The sequence below is a fragment of the Oncorhynchus nerka genome, linkage group LG2, assembly GCF_034236695.1.
Source record: "Oncorhynchus nerka isolate Pitt River linkage group LG2, Oner_Uvic_2.0, whole genome shotgun sequence".
Lineage (NCBI taxonomy): Eukaryota > Metazoa > Chordata > Actinopteri > Salmoniformes > Salmonidae > Oncorhynchus > Oncorhynchus nerka.
Window position 1 is genome coordinate 55,537,298 of NC_088397.1, and position 15,982 is coordinate 55,553,279.

Here is a 15,982-nt window from a genome sequence, read left to right on the forward strand (position 1 = left end):
GAACTGAAGCTGGTGCTCTCCTGGTGGGTGACCACTGAATGGTGTAGTAGTGTAGTGTAGGTGTAATAGTGTAGTGTAGGTGTAGTAGTGTAGTGTAGGTGTAATAGTGTAGTGTAGGTGTTCTAATTGAGCAATATACAGTTCCAGTGTTACTTCCATGATTTCAGTTTGTGACATGGAGCTAATTATCCAACATTAATTTCACCTTCTCTTTCCCTAGGTGACGTGATCGTGAGTGTCAATGACACGTGCGTGCTGGGCTACACCCACGCTCAGGTGGTGAAGGTCTTCCAATCCATCCAGATCGGCTCCATCGTCAACCTGGAGCTGTGCCGCGGCTACCCCCTGCCCTTTGACCCAGACGACCCCAACACTAGCTTGGTGACCTCCGTGGCCATCGTGGACAAGGAGCCTATCATCATCAACGGCCAGGAGAGCTACGACTCTCCGTCCAGCCACGGCAGCCAGACCGGAGGCCCCGTTAATGGGATGAGAGAGTCAGGACCCCACAGTCCCTCCTCTGCCGAGGTGGCGTCCAACGGCTCGCACAGTTACCCCAGCGACTCTGTGACGCTGGCGTCGTCCATAGCGACGCAGCCGGAGCTGATCACAGTGCACATGGAGAAGGGAGACAAAGGCTTTGGGTTCACCATCGCAGACAGCCCTGCAGGGGGAGGACAGAGGGTCAAACAGATCGTAGACTACCCCCGCTGCAGGGGCCTGAAGGAGGGGGACATTATTGTGGAGGTGAACAAGAGGAACGTCCAGAGCATGAGCCACAACCAGGTGGTGGACCTGCTCAGCAAGTGCCCCAAAGGAAGTGAGGTCACCATGCTGGTGCAGAGAGGTGGAGGTAAGACACAATAAACCGGCCAAGTTTTGAGTTCTGGTTGGCAAGCTTTGTCCCGCCTCTTCTCTCCGTCTCCATTTTCAGGAATCTGGAGAAAACATATTTTGGTTGGATAAGGGTTAATGTCACGCTCCGGAACTTTGGGTTGAATGTGTCAATGTGTAGTTCATACATGCATAATCTATGAGAAGAATTACTGTCTTACCTCAATTAGCCACGACAAATAAGGTTATGAAGTCTAGGAGATCAGGAAATATGTTTGTTTTATTTACACATATTTAACCCCTTATTTTTGTTGGCACAAAACTACCTCTATACTTCCATTCGTTTGTATGGGTTACCTTCAGTCCCAGTCTCACACACACACACATTTTGGCCATAGAGCAAACTGTCTCGTAGCCGGTTTACACCAGACACCGTTGTAGCTCAAACGCTTCGGACGCTACAGGCAGAAGGTGGCACATCAGCATTACCGACTTATTTCAGATGAGTCCCTTGACACATATGGGGTTGGTAGAGCAAAACGGAAAACACCATCGTGAGAGTCTCTCCATAGAGTAGTTTATAGGCCAAACCGTTCGGACGCTATGAACGTTTTTTGAGAAGACTGATTTTCGGGATGTCTCCATGGTCTGATAAACACCGCTGTAGCTCGGCCACCTCCCACCGCAGACGCGGAAGGGCGACATAGCTTATACTGACAGATTTTAATGGGTATTATTTTATTATGACACTTCGATTGATGCACCGGTGCGTCAATTGACTCTTAAGGATAGGTTATCCCTAAAACAACACAAAAGAGAAAGTTACATTATTGAGATACAATTGTGGTGTCTCATTTTTTTTTTCTCCATCCTAGCTTGTGTCCATGAGCATTTGTGTTTGTGCAAGCGAGCGTGCAGATTCGACTGTCTGTGTCGAGTGAGAACTCGGGACAGGATTTTGACTAGGTGTGTGATTGGAGAAACGGTCTCATAAAAGAGCTGAAGAGAAGACTGTGTATGAGGGGGATGATTGAATTTTGGTCTCACTCGAATCCCCAGACAGACAGTACCCACTACCCAGAACACACCTCCACAAAGAGCCCTGACTCACACTGAGAGAGACATGTAATTGGAAAGTTTTCACTGAGACAGAGCGGTCTGAACTGGCATTGGAAGTTCTCTGTGAATGATTAATTTGTGGAATTGAAGGACCTGAACATCCGTCCTGTAATGCTGAGTGTTGAGGAACGGAACTGGACTTTGACTGGCTGCTCTGCTATCACAAATGGCTCCGTTCCTCTCCCTGTCCTGCTTTATTAATGGCCACCATTAGTCTGAGGGGGTTGTGTACAAGCCCGTAAAACGCTACAGCCATAATGGTCCGCTTTTTATGGATTGTCAATAAAACAAAATGTTTGTGCGTTTAACAGAGACTCCCTGGACCAGAGAGTGGAGAGAAGGGTGGGCGAGACGGTTAGAGAGGATCATTCATTCCTCAATGTGTCATGGGGTGGAAGACGGAGCTGATATGAAACCACTTTTTACTGCTGCTGTCTATGTCTTTAGAGCAAAGCAGAGACATACTGTGGCTCTGTACAGAGTGTGCCACTACTCTCTGGAAAGCAGAGACATACTGTGGCTCTGTACAGAGTGGGCCACTACTCTCTGGAAAGCAGAGACATACTGTGGCTCTGTACAGAGTGCGCCACTACTCTCTGGAAAGCAGAGACATACTGTGGCTCTGTACAGAGTGTGCCACTACTCTCTGGAAAGCAGAGACATACTGTGGCTCTGTACAGAGTGCGCCACTACTCTCTGGAAAGCAGAGACATACTGTGGCTCTGTACAGAGTGCGCCACTACTCTCTGGAAAGCAGAGACATACTGTGGCTCTGTACAGAGTGCGCCACTACTCTCTGGAAAGCAGAGACATACTGTGGCTCTGTACAGAGTGCGCCACTACTCTCTGGAAAGCAGAGACATACTGTGGCTCTGTACAGAGTGCGCCACTACTCTCTGGAAAGCAGAGACATACTGTGGCTCTGTACAGAGTGCGCCACTACTCTCTGGAAAGCAGAGACATACTGTGGCTCTGTACAGAGTGGGCCACTACTCTCTGGAAAGCAGAGACATACTGTGGCTCTGTACAGAGTGTGCCACTACTCTCTGGAAAGCAGAGACATACTGTGGCTCTGTACAGAGTGTGCCACTACTCTCTGGAAAGCAGAGACATACTGTGGCTCTGTACAGACTGTGCCACTACTCTCTGGAAAGCAGAGACATACTGTGGCTCTGTACAGAGTGTGCCACTACTCTCTGGAAAGCAGAGACATACTGTGGCTCTGTACAGTGGGCCACTACTCTCTGGAAAGCAGAGACATACTGTGGCTCTGTACAGACTGTGCCACTAGCCACTACTCTCTGGAAAGCAGAGACATACTGTGGCTCTGTACAGAGTGTGCCACTACTCTCTGGAAAGCAGAGACATACTGTGGCTCTGTACAGAGTGCGCCACTACTCTCTGGAAAGCAGAGACATACTGTGGCTCTGTACAGAGTGCGCCACTACTCTCTGGAAAGCAGAGACATACTGTGGCTCTGTACAGATTGCGCCACTACTCTCTGGAAAGCAGAGACATACTGTGGCTCTGTACAGAGTGCGCCACTACTCTCTGGAAAGCAGAGACATACTGTGGCTCTGTACAGAGTGCTGCCACTACTCTCTGGAAAGCAGAGACATACTGTGGCTCTGTACAGAGTGCGCCACTACTCTCTGGAAAGCAGAGACATACTGTGGCTCTGTACAGTGGGCCACTACTCTCTGGAAAGCAGAGACATACTGTGGCTCTGTACAGAGTGGGCCACTACTCTCTGGAAAGCAGAGGACTACTCAATAGAGGAATGCTTCTGCAAGTTACCTTGAAAACATGTGGTGAACCTATTGACTCATGAGTGTCATGTATGTAGTACAAATATTAACAATTCTCTTTCTCTATGGTTCACATACTTCATTCGTCTCATATTGAGCTCTGTTCTCTCAGTGGGTGCTACATGTCATAAAGCTCTGTTCTCTCAGTGATCATTGCTCAGTCTGAGCTCTGCTCTGGGGTTGTGTGTGTGTGGATCAGACAGCTAAGATTTTGCCTGCCCCACGCAGACAGCAGGATTAATTACTCTCTGCTCTGCGCTCCTCAGGCCTGGCTGCTAATTGGGGGGTCTGATATCAGCATCGCCTCTCTCCCTCTCTTGCCTTCTCGCTTGCTCTATTTCTCTCTCTCTCTCTCTCTCTCTGGGCATGAGTGTCACCAGTCAGTCCACACAGCCAATTACAAGCCTTTGACAGGGAGCCAGAGGATAACTCTAATTGGCAGAGATCTGCCCCTCACTATCCGCCTCCTCCTTTCCCATCCTCCCTTCCAGTGTGTACAGATTCCCACCCGAGCGTCCGGTCCAATCCCGCGGGTTCTCGGTGCGTACAGTGTACTGAGCTCATTAAGGCCTGTGTATGCAACAGTGCTCCTCTCCCCTCTCTTGGAGTAAGCTGACTGGCTCCCCAGCACAACACTAGATTCTCACTGGATTCTTCTCATCCTCCTCTTTCTCACTGGTGATGGTGGACACTGCATAAGTCTCCATACTGAACCATGTGTATATGACACAGCAAAGGTCCTGTGTGGGTGTGTCTCCCGTCTTTTGCTGTTCTGCATCCTGTTGTCTTCTCGAGCCAGGAGGTGTGATTAATACCTTCCATCAAGGAATCCATTATGATGCCCATCCCTCCATTTGTCTCATTATGCTGCCTAATGTGCTCCTTTTCTCTCCGCCTTCCTGCTGAAACATTCTGATTATGACACTGACATAATTCATTCTAGCCCCTAAAGACACGCACTTCCCGTGAATTTGCTTGAAGTGCGCCTATGAATGAATGGGTGTAAGTGTCCGTGGTCTACGGGGATGGGAGAGGTGGTGCAGCCAGCATCGGTTGTGTTCCATGCAGAGCCATTGTGTGGAGAACACCTGAGCGCGAGGCTAGCTCTCTGTAGCGCCACAGCCTCCCTCATTATCCACCCAGATAACTCCAAGTCAGTCCCATTCCTGTGCTTTAAAGGTATCCATTCACTTGTTTGTTAGGCAATACAGTAGATGCATACAACACAGGCTCGGCCTCTCAACCACCTCCGAGGAGGGGAGGAAGGAGAGAGGATGTCAGAGGCGGGAGGAGGATGATGAAAGAGTGGCACAGCGACACCCCTGTCGATCTGTTCATCTTCTGAGACATCCATCAGAGGTGACAGGGTTGTTCCCGGCGGGGCTGGGCCCTTGCACTCCTCATTCCCCAGGAGCGGAGTGAGGGATGGAGGGAGGATGAACCGGGTTAGAGACTGACATGGCGAGTGAGGATGTGTGCCAGTCTGATAATAACCTATCCATCCACTACACTGCTGCTTTCTGCCAGTGGGCTGAAGCGAAATGACCAATCTACACCTGCAGTGGGTTCGAAGGTCTCTAAGCCAATGTCCAACAAGTGTAATATTCTAGCTAATATTTCTCTTTCCTCTGTGTCTTCACGGGGAGCTTTAAGTGCTGTGGAGTGTGATCGACGTTCCCTCTCAGACAGAGCACAGTGTAAGATGGTTGTTTCTGCTGTGTTGGGTTGTTGTAGAAGTGAAACCAGAGTGCTGCTAGGAAGGAGACGTCGCTTATCTCCACCCTGCTCTAGATGTTCTGCTGCTAACAGAGACACGAACACACCCACCCAGAGACAAAAGGAATTGATTTAAAGTAGATAGATACATTACATGACCAGAAGTATGTGGACACCTGCTTGTCGAACGTCTCATTCCAAAATCATTGGCAGTAATATGGAGTTGGTCCCCCCTTTGCCGCTACAACAGCATTCACTCAGCTGGGAAGGCTTTCCACTAGATGTTGTAATATTTCTTTGCGGACTTATTGAGCATTATTGAGGTCGGGCACTGATGTTGAGTGGTCAGCATTCCTATTCATCCCAAAGATGTTTGATGGGGTTGAGGTCAGGGTTTGTGCAGGCCAGTCAAGTTCTTCCACACCGATCTCGACAAACCATTTCTTGATGGACCTCGCTTTGTGCACGGGGGCATTGTCATGCTGAAACAGGAAAGGGCCTTCCCCAAGCTGTTTCCACAATGTTGGAAGCACAGAATCATCTAGAATGTCAATGTATGATATAGCATTAAGATTTCCCTTCACTGGACCTAGCCCAACCCATGAAAAACAGCCCCAGACCATTATTCTTCCTCCGCCAAACTTTACAGTTGGCACTATGCATTCGTTCTCCTGGCATCCGCCAAACCCAGAATCGCCTGTTGGACTGCCAGATGGTGAAACGTGATTCGGAACACGTTTCCACTGCTCCAGAGTCCAATGGCGGCCAGCTTTACACCACTCCAGCTGAAGTTTGGCATTGCACATGGTGATCTTAGGCTTGTGTGCGGCTGCACGGCCATGTAAACCAATTTCATGAAGCTCCCGACAAACAGTTATTGTGTTGATTTTGCTTCCAGAGGCAGTTTGGAACTCAATAGTGAGTGCTGTAACCGAGGAAGGATGATTTGTACGTGCTTCAGCACTCGCCGGGCCCATTCTGTGAGCTTGTGTGGCCTACCACTTTGTGGCTAAGCCGTTGTTGCTCCTAGACATTTCCACTTCACAATAACAGCACTTACAGTTGACCGGGGCAGCTCTAGCAGGGCAGACAAACTGACTTTTTGGAAAGGTCCTATGACGGTGCCACGTTGAAAGTGTCTGAGCTCTTCAGTAAGGCCATTCTACTGCCGATGTTTGTCTATGGAGATTGCATGGCTGTCTGCTCAATTACACACCTGTCATTTTATTATACACCTGTCATTAACGGGTGTGGCTGAAATAGCCAAATCAATTCATTTGAAGGGGTGTCCACATACATTTTTATATACTGTATAGTGTAGCTTTATTTGCCCATTTAAAACGCAATACAACCACATGTGATAACGCATATAAAATCCTAGAGGATAACACGAATTTCCATTGTGGTCCTGTTAAATAAATGGTTTAAAAAAAATGTATGAACATAAAATAGTAGGCCTAGCCTACTGGACTTGTGTAGGTTACACACTTAACACATAACAAAACAAAGGACAGGATGACATTGTTATAGACATTGAGCAGGACTCCCTCATTAGATCAGCCATTTCAGACTGTTAAACTGTGTTAGATGATGGTTTGATGATGGTGATGCCGAACATCTACAAAGATCTTAGGCTGCCTTACGGCGCCATGTAAGGGCTGAAAGCATGCGTTGTTGCACAACATGTTGCTGACTTCACATTCAACGCTGATAACCAATGGCATTGCAGAGAAATTGTATAGTGATCCAATGATCGAGGAATAGAGTGCCAGCAGCTTGGCCTCCAGATTCTGCCCCTGCACTTTTGGGCGACAGGCTTCGTTTGTGTATGAGCCAGAGTCACAGGCGAAACAAGGACAAGGTGAGTCCACCTCCCCTCCTACCTCCTCCCCCTTCTCTTCATGCCTGGGGGTCATACATCTCAGCCATCTCCTCATTCCTTTGTTTCCATGACAATACTCTGCAGCACTCTGCAGTGGGGCTTTCCTCTATCAAATCAAATTGTATTGGTCACATACACATATTTAGCAGATGTTATTGTGGGTGTAGCGAAATGCTTGTGTTCCTAGCTCCAACAGTATCTAACAATTCACAACAACACACACACATCTAAAAGTAAAAGATCGATCAATGTCGGCGTGGCATTGACTGAAATACAGTAGAATAGAATACAGTATATACATCTGAGATTAGAGTGAGGGAGTGGGTCACCCCTCATCCTGTTCTCTCTGCCCAGAGAGACGGGACAGACAAAAAGGAACTGCTCCCAATTGTCATTTCTGCCCAGCATCGTAATCCACTGCATAAGCCTCTCATAGACAAAACATGGACAACTTGCATCGCTCCAGGCCTGGATGCTTTTCTCTTCACTGCGGCTGTATGATTCAAAGCTGAGGTTGCTAACGACTGCACCTTGTCCTGGTCACCTTTTCCATGTCACAGGACTGGGGTGCACACATGTCACTTTCAATCCCATCTTCTATACATTCGCTACCCCGGGTAAATAAACATCTGCATTGGTCGTCTCAGTCACGTCCGTGACAGCCTATTTGTACATTGATGACATGTGGCTCAGTCTGTACTGTGAAATAGCCTGGACCGGCCTGCCGAGGCAACCGTTGCCAAGAGACCATCTGTCAGTCCCCTGTGCGCCTGTTGCGGTCGCCGTTGTGACAGATGGGCTGGGCTGTCGGAAGCCATCCATCTGAGGCCAGATGGAGGAGGGGGGGGCCGAGACGTGGGCCGAGTGTACCCCCTCCCACCCCGCCGGACATCATAATCGCCTCAGTAATAGCCTCCGTTTAGCAGCCGCTGTGGCCAGCGCCCTCTCAGACTGACCTGCGGCCTCTCTCTGTGGACCGAGCAACCTAGTGACCGCTACAGCCTACGTGAGGGCAGTGGCGGAGGATTTCAACTGAAGTGGCATGATGGCATCACCAAAAATGGCAAATGAATAAATCACATATTGCGGTAGTGTATAAATAGAAGGTATGCTGTTTTCAGATGAAAACAACCATTGCTCTGATCAGTCACCTAAATCCATGTGACAGATATGTTCAGTAGTGTGTTTTGAGTTTGAAAAGAAGGCTGGCTCAAGCCTGTGTTTTCTCTCTCCTGCGCAGTCCATCAGTGTGAGAACCAGCCATGCTAGTCCCCCTGTGTGTAATTAAAAGATGGAGGGTGGATGATGCTGTAAGCTGCATCGATAAGAACACCGGTGGATCCAGGGCTCTGCACATGCCCAGCAGCACCACCCTACCCCTGAAGCGGAGTGAGAAGTGAAGTAGCTACTAGCTAGCACGTTTAGGACACCCCTAACCTGTCTCTGGCACTGTCACTTTGTCTGAATCCTGGGAGGGGCAGATGCCTCTACATTTGATAATGATTCTAAAGGTCTGTTAAAACTCAGTGCTGCTCTCTGAGGAACTGTACAGTTCCCCTTCTCCCAATCCTCTGGTGTTTTTAGAGAGCTGTGTGGTACCATAAATGGTAGTGTGACTCGTTTGAGGAGAAGAGCGAGGAGGGCTGTGGAGGGAAGGTTAGGAGAGGAGTGAAAAGAAGAGAAGGGGCTGAGAGAGGATGAGAAGGAAAGTTTGGGGAGGTGATGAGAGCTTAGCGTGGGTACAGTGGGGGAAGGTTGAGGGAAGGTGAGATGGAGAGGCTTGCTCTGCTGCAGAGTATATTGAGGGTTTAATGGCCACCCAGAGTAGCCAGTGTGGAGTCGTGCAACATACTGCAGAGGCAGATTAGACACGTAGTAAACAGGATAGTCAAGAAGAGACTGACACAAACACACAGAGGCTGGGCTGGTCAAATGGTGTTCAGGGTGAGTGGAGTAGGGCGTGGCTGTGGTATGCCAAGACAATAACAATTGCTGAAAGAAGAGGAGAGCGCTATAGTGGAAGGGAGCAGGTAGGGGAGAAGAGGAGAGCGCTATAGTGGAAGGGAACAGGTAGGGGAGAAGAGGAGAGCGCTATAGTGGAAGTGAACAGGTAGGGGAGAAGAGGAGAGCGCTATAGTGGAAGGGAGCAGGTAGAGGAGAAGAGGAGCACGCTATAGTGGAAGGGAGCAGGTAGGGGAGAAGAGGAGAGCGCTATAGTGGAAGGGAGCAGGTAGGGGAGAAGAGGAGAGCGCTATAGTGGAAGGGAGCAGGTAGGGGAGAAGAGGAGAGCGCTATAGTGGAAGGGAGCAGGTAGGGGAGAAGAGGAGAGCGCTATAGTGGAAGGGAGCATGTAGGGGAGAAGAGGAGAGCGCTATAGTGGAAGGGAGCAGGTAGGGGAGAAGAGGAGAGCGCTATAGTGGAAGGGAGCAGGTAGGGGAGAAGAGGAGAGCGCTATAGTGGAAGGGAGCAGGTAGGGGAGAAGAGGAGAGCGCTATAGTGGAAGGGAGCAGGTAGGGGAGAAGAGGAGAGCGCTATAGTGGAAGGGAACAGGTAGGGGAGAAGAGGAGAGCGCTATAGTGGAAGGGAGCAGGTAGGGGAGAAGAGGAGCACGCTATAGTGGAAGGGAGCAGGTAGGGGAGAAGAGGAGAGCGCTATGTTGGAAGGGAACACGTAGGGGAGAAGAGGAGAGCGCTATAGTGGAAGGGAGCATGTAGGGGAGAAGAGGAGAGCGCTATAGTGGAAGGGAGCAGGTAGGGGAGAAGAGGAGAGCGCTATAGTGGAAGGGAGCAGGTAGGGGAGAAGAGGAGAGCGCTATAGTGGAAGGGAGCAGGTAGGGGAGAAGAGGAGAGCGCTATAGTGGAAGGGAGCAGGTAGGGGAGAAGAGGAGAGCGCTATAGTGGAAGGGAACAGGTAGGGGAGAAGAGGAGAGCGCTATAGTGGAAGGGAGCAGGTAGGGGAGAAGAGGAGCACGCTATAGTGGAAGGGAGCAGGTAGGGGAGAAGAGGAGAGCGCTATGTTGGAAGGGAACAGGTAGGGGAGAAGAGGATAGCGCTATAGTGGAAGTGAACAGGTAGGGGAGAAGAGGAGAGCGCTATAGTGGAAGGGAGCAGGTAGGGGAGAAGAGGAGAGCGCTATAGTGGAAGGGAACAGGTAGGGGAGAAGAGGAGAGCGCTATAGTGAAAGGGAGCAGGTAGGGGAGAAGAGGAGAGCGCTATAGTGGAAGGGAACAGGTAGGGTAGAAGATGAGAGCGCTATAGTGGAAGGGAGCAGGTAGGGGAGAAGAGGAGAGCGCTATAGTGGAAGGGAACAGGTAGGGGAGAAGAGGAGAGCGCTATAGTGGAAGGGAGCAGGTAGGGGAGAAGAGGAGAGCGCTATAGTGGAAGGGAACAGGTAGGGGAGAAGAGGAGAGCGCTATAGTGGAAGGGAGCAGGTAGGGGAGAAGAGGAGAGCGCTATAGTGGAAGGGAGCAGGTAGGGGAGAAGAGAGAGGGATTAGGGGAGTGAAGAGATTTGTTGAGATGAGCAGTGATGGAGAGGGGAACATTCTCTGAGGTAGCTGGACTGTGGACCACATTACAGTGGCCATTGAATATAGATGTTGAGGGGATAAGAGCCATAAAGAACTGCCTAATCCAGCTCAATCCCCCAGATCTCCCTAAAGGATTTACACACAAACTGGCCCTGTTTTGTCAGGATCAGAGATAGACACTTCACCCCATCCAATCCTGTCTGCATGTACAAATGCTCTTACACACTGAATACAATACATGTATGTTTTACTCGTTCTCTTCTTTATGCTGCTGAATACCATTATACACACGCCCACACAGATCTAGGCTATGTTTTCATTTTAGTCTCCTATTACTCTCTGTTTGTGTTCATGTTGGAGGCTCTAATCATATTCCTGCCAGTGTGGGACTCTATTAATGTATGAACATATTATTTATGCTAATGCAGGCCCTGCCTGTCAGAGCCTGCCTCCGATTGATGAGAGCGGGATGGAAAGAGCGGAGTGTGCGCATGTCTGTGTGCACGTATGTTTACTAGCGTGTGGGTGGAGGGGGGGGGGGTGGTGAGGGGGAAAAGCGAGATGGAGAGATGAGGGGGAGGGTGAAAAAGAGGAGAGGGAGAAAAAAGCCAGCGCTAGAGCTCGAGACGGGAGAAGAGCGGTGTGACTGCCTCTAGATGCTGGAGCCTTCCACAGCCGAGCGGCGTGCTGAACGGACGCAGAAAGATGGTCTCAGTAAGAGGGGAACTGATGGTTGCCTACCATTTAATGTTCAGTATCTTGGAGTCCTTCTCCATGGGAACGATAGCAGAGTTAGCTCAGAGCTGCCCCTCTCTCGCTCTTTCTACCCCTCTGTCTGTCTCTCTCACACACACATATACACACACACTCTTTCCTTCTCTCTGGCAGTGGGTTAGGCAGGGTCTAGCGAGCGGAGCGCTTGGTTAGCCCTCGGGGTTGGCCCCTCTTCTGCTGCAGCAGTCAGCCGCCGTGCTAATGCAGATAGATCGCGCTGCCCCCTTTAACGCGGTGCGCGGGAGGGTGGATGCGAGGGAACGAGCCAGAGAAAGAGAGGGAGAAGATAACTCAAGCAGAGACGAGCAGGCTAGCGCTGCTCCACCTCTGGAGTCCCTGTTTGGAGTCCCCCGTCTGCTCCACGCTGGGGTTTTGTTCTTCATCTTTTACCTGTGGGGAAGGTGAAATATTATTGTGTGTCGTTAACGTTTTTTTTCTTTCTCTTTCTTTCTTTTTTTCTCTCTCTGTGGTGATCTGGATATTGCTTCCCAGGGGTGGCTCCTGCAAAGAAGAGCCCAAAGCTGGTGAGTGCCAAAAATATCTATACCTCCCCCATCCACATCTCCCTTCCATTCTCCTCCATCCATCCCTCTCTCCACTCTCCTGTGTGGAGTGCTAATGTTGGTTGGTGTGTAGAGCATCCCAGAGCAGCGAGGGATTTTCTCTATCAGGACTCCCGCTGTGTTTTGGTCCTGATGAGAGCTTTAAAGACGTGTGTGCTGGGTCGGAATAATGTTGTGTTGGGTGAAACTGTTTTTTTGCTGGATGATAATGCTGCACTGGTTGATTATGTTGACCCATTGGTAGGCAGAGCAGGCCTGCTCATGGATAATTGTTTCATTATCTATGCCATGTTCTCCTGGCTTAATGAAGTCTAGGTAAATCGATGAGTAAATTAGGCCAGCCTTGGAAAAAGCATTCCAAGCTTGTGGTCCAAGTGTAGGGTTGATTTCTGAGAGTGGTCCAGCTCTTCTTAGCTTCTATTTCTGGCCCCAATGTAGAGAGTATGGAGAAGTCATGTGATTGCTAGAGACTGGACCACTGTCAGTCTGTGTTACCCTCTCCCTGTAGCCGATCTCTTGGGGGAGATGCTGCCTGTGTGCTCTCTCTCTGTTGTATGTGGGAAGAATGGGGGGTGGATTTGTGCTTCTGTGTTTTCCCCTCCTAGATGTATTCTCCCTTCCGGGTCGTTCCACCTCAAAAAGCACAAGAAAAGGATTTCCACACCCACCAGCTCAGATTCTTCTCAAATCTCTTCTGTAAATAACGAACAGATGCTATTAGCATTACTTAATTATTTTTGCTGAAATATAATTACATCTCTGAGAAATTAGGTTAATTGATTGCACTCAAATTGGCAATTTTAATTTATAGGATTAAATTAAAATTCAATAAATATTCACCCAACATCTTATGTTGACCAAACTTCTTCCTACCAATGTGAAAGACATCATTTTTTTTATATCTTTAAAAAAAAATCAAAAGCCACCTACAGACCCCCCATACCAATCCCGCCCCGACAACCAGAATACAGTATCAGTTCTCAATGTTTGGATTATTGCTTCTTCATGCTATGTAACGTATTCCGTGTGAATCTGGTTATGTTTTTTTTGCCCTGTACAGAGAAATGTGTAATTGAAGTCGCTTGCATTGTTTACCATAAAGTAGTGTGAAAGTAGCATGTTTTGACCACTAGATGCCCCCGTTCCTACTTTACCGCCTCACTATTTTCTCAGTTTTCCTTTGGTAACAGGTAGAAAACCTATAGAGTTGGCTCATGATGAAAATACATTGTGTGGTCACCTTCACAATTTAAATCCTCCATTAAAGCAATTCAGTCTGCGTAAGAACAAATTCAGTTTGTTTTTACGCTTAATCTGTGTCCAAGAAACAACCCCTTTGTGTATGGTTACAACATTTCAGTCACAAGCTCATTTCTGCATCAATGTTTTGGGCTTGTAGGAAAAGTCTTCATATGCGAATTGCACCATATGGTTAGCCCTCTGAGAGCTGCCACTTAATGGACTGTTCAAGGAGAGTTGGGTTGGGTTGCTAAGAGAAGGACAAACTGAATTGGCTTTTTATTGACTTTTATTTTGAAAGGGAAGTCATATTGAGACTCTTTTACAAATGAGCCCTGCACAATTTAAAACAAGTGCATCAATAAGCAAGCACAGACATGGAGGACTGGCTTGAATTTTCTACCCGAAGTTGCACAGGAAATTATCTATTTCGTAAACATTGAAGAGCCCAGCAAAATGAATAAAAGAATGTTGCGATATAGCAAGAACTGTGGAATCTAGTGGTCAAATATGTTACTTCCAAACTTCTTTATGGTAAATAATGCAAGCAATTTCAATGACCTTTGGGGAAAAAGACATCACCAGATTCACATAATATGAAGAAGCAGTGATCCAAACCACACCTTTCAGCAGTGATCCAAACCACACCTTTCAGCAGTGATCCAAACCACACCTTTCAGCAGTGATCCAAACCACACCTTTCAGCAGTGATCCAAACCACACCAGCAGTGATCCAAACCACACCTTTCAGCAGTGATCCAAACCACACCTTTCAGCAGTGATCCAAACCACACCTTTCATCAGCAAACCACACCTTTCATCAGTGATCCAAACCACACCTTTCATCAGTGATCAAACCACACCTTTCATCAGTGATCCAAACCACACCTTTCAGCAGTGATCCAAACCACACCTTTCAGCAGTGATCCAAACCACACCTTTCATCAGTGATCCAAACCACACCTTTCAGCAGTGATCCAAACCACACCTTTCAGCAGTGATCCAAACCACACCTTTCATCAGTGATCCAAACCACACCTTTCATCAGTGATCCAAACCACACCTTTCATCAGTGATCCAAACCACACCTTTCAGCAGTGATCCAAACCACACCTTTCAGCAGTGATCCAAACCACACCTTTCAGCAGTGATCCAAACCACACCTTTCAGCAGTGATCCAAACCACACCTTTCAGCAGTGATCCAAACCACACCTTTCAGCAGTGATCCAAACCACACCTTTCAGCAGTGATCCAAACCACACCTTTCATCAGTGATCCAAACCACACCTTTCATCAGTGATCCAAACCACACCTTTCAGCAGTGATCCAAACCACACCTTTCAGCAGTGATCCAAACCACACCTTTCAGCAGTGATCCAAACCACACCTTTCATCAGTGATCCAAACCACACCTTTCAGCAGTGATCCAAACCACACCTTTCAGCAGTGATCCAAACCACACCTTTCAGCAGTGATCCAAACCGGATGTTGGGTACTTTATTTATTGAATATTATCTGAATCCTATCAATTTGGGTGCAATCAATTAGCTTAGTTCTTCAAAATCAAATGACATTTCAACAAAATAATGTTTCAGGAATGCCAATCTTACCTGTTTCTAACTACAGGAACAAATTCCGAACAATCTGAGATTGTGGGTGTCATGGCTTGCTGAAATGATATTACATCGCTCTTCAGTTAAACACCCTTCTCACTGTTACTGTATGTCTCTGAATGTCTCCTCATGCATTGGGGGATAGGGTCTGCCATTAATGTATTCAGCTCTGTGTTGAACAAAAGGAATAGACTATACTCTAGTCAGCCGAGCTCAGTTTCTTTTCTGTTAGGATTTTTGACTGAATTCTTCACTTTCCCAAAAATAAATCTCATGAACAAATCTTCTTGATTATGCCTTGGGTATTGTTAGAGAATGTGTTTCTGGTTGACATCACTGGCCTTGATTAAAACATATGTATTTTGACTGACTTCTGTAATACGTATTTATTTATCTTTACCACTTTCTCCTACTCTTTCTATCTCTCCTTCTTATGCTATATCTCTCTTTCTGACCATCCTTCTCCCCCTCCACCTTTCTCTCCCTGTCTTACTCCTTCTATTCCCTCTCCCTCTTCCTTATGCAGCAGTTAGCGAGGAAGGACAGTCAGAACAGTTCTGTGCACAGTGTGTCCAGCCACCGGAGTACCCACACTGACTCCCCTGTGCACCCATCCCTGGCCACCCCATTCAGCGAGAGCGCCGCCCCCCCACCCCCCTCCCAGCCCCTGCCCGGCCTGCCTCCCCAGGACCCTCAGGCAGACGGAACCATCCAGAGGAAACCGGACCCCTTCAAGATCTGGGCCCAGTCCAGGAGCATGTATGAAAGTAGGCGTAAGTATTTACTTTTGGTGTTGGCTCGGGTGCGCCCTCTGTCCTCTGGGTTGGTATTGCAGTCCGGGGCTGGTGACCCAAGACATATTGCCTAATAGTATCCTGTCGTCTTTTGTATATTGACTTAGAGTG

General features: G+C 48.3%; 1 protein-coding gene across 10 annotated transcripts in view; it reads left to right on the forward strand.

The window, feature by feature from the left end:
• magi1b (membrane associated guanylate kinase, WW and PDZ domain containing 1b) overlaps window positions 1–15,982 on the forward strand; it is a 211,425-nt gene that overhangs the window by 176,015 nt on the left and 19,428 nt on the right. For 8 of the 10 annotated variants that reach the window (XM_029674813.2, XM_029674845.2, XM_029674836.2 and 5 more), the window contains 3 exons: window positions 221–853; window positions 12,154–12,185; window positions 15,604–15,850. In XM_029674813.2, coding sequence (XP_029530673.2) covers window positions 221–853; window positions 12,154–12,185; window positions 15,604–15,850 — 912 coding nt within the window. The remainder of the gene's footprint in view (window positions 1–220; window positions 854–12,153; window positions 12,186–15,603; window positions 15,851–15,982) is intronic. The other 2 variants (XM_029674829.2, XM_029674821.2) reach the window with 2 other exon arrangements.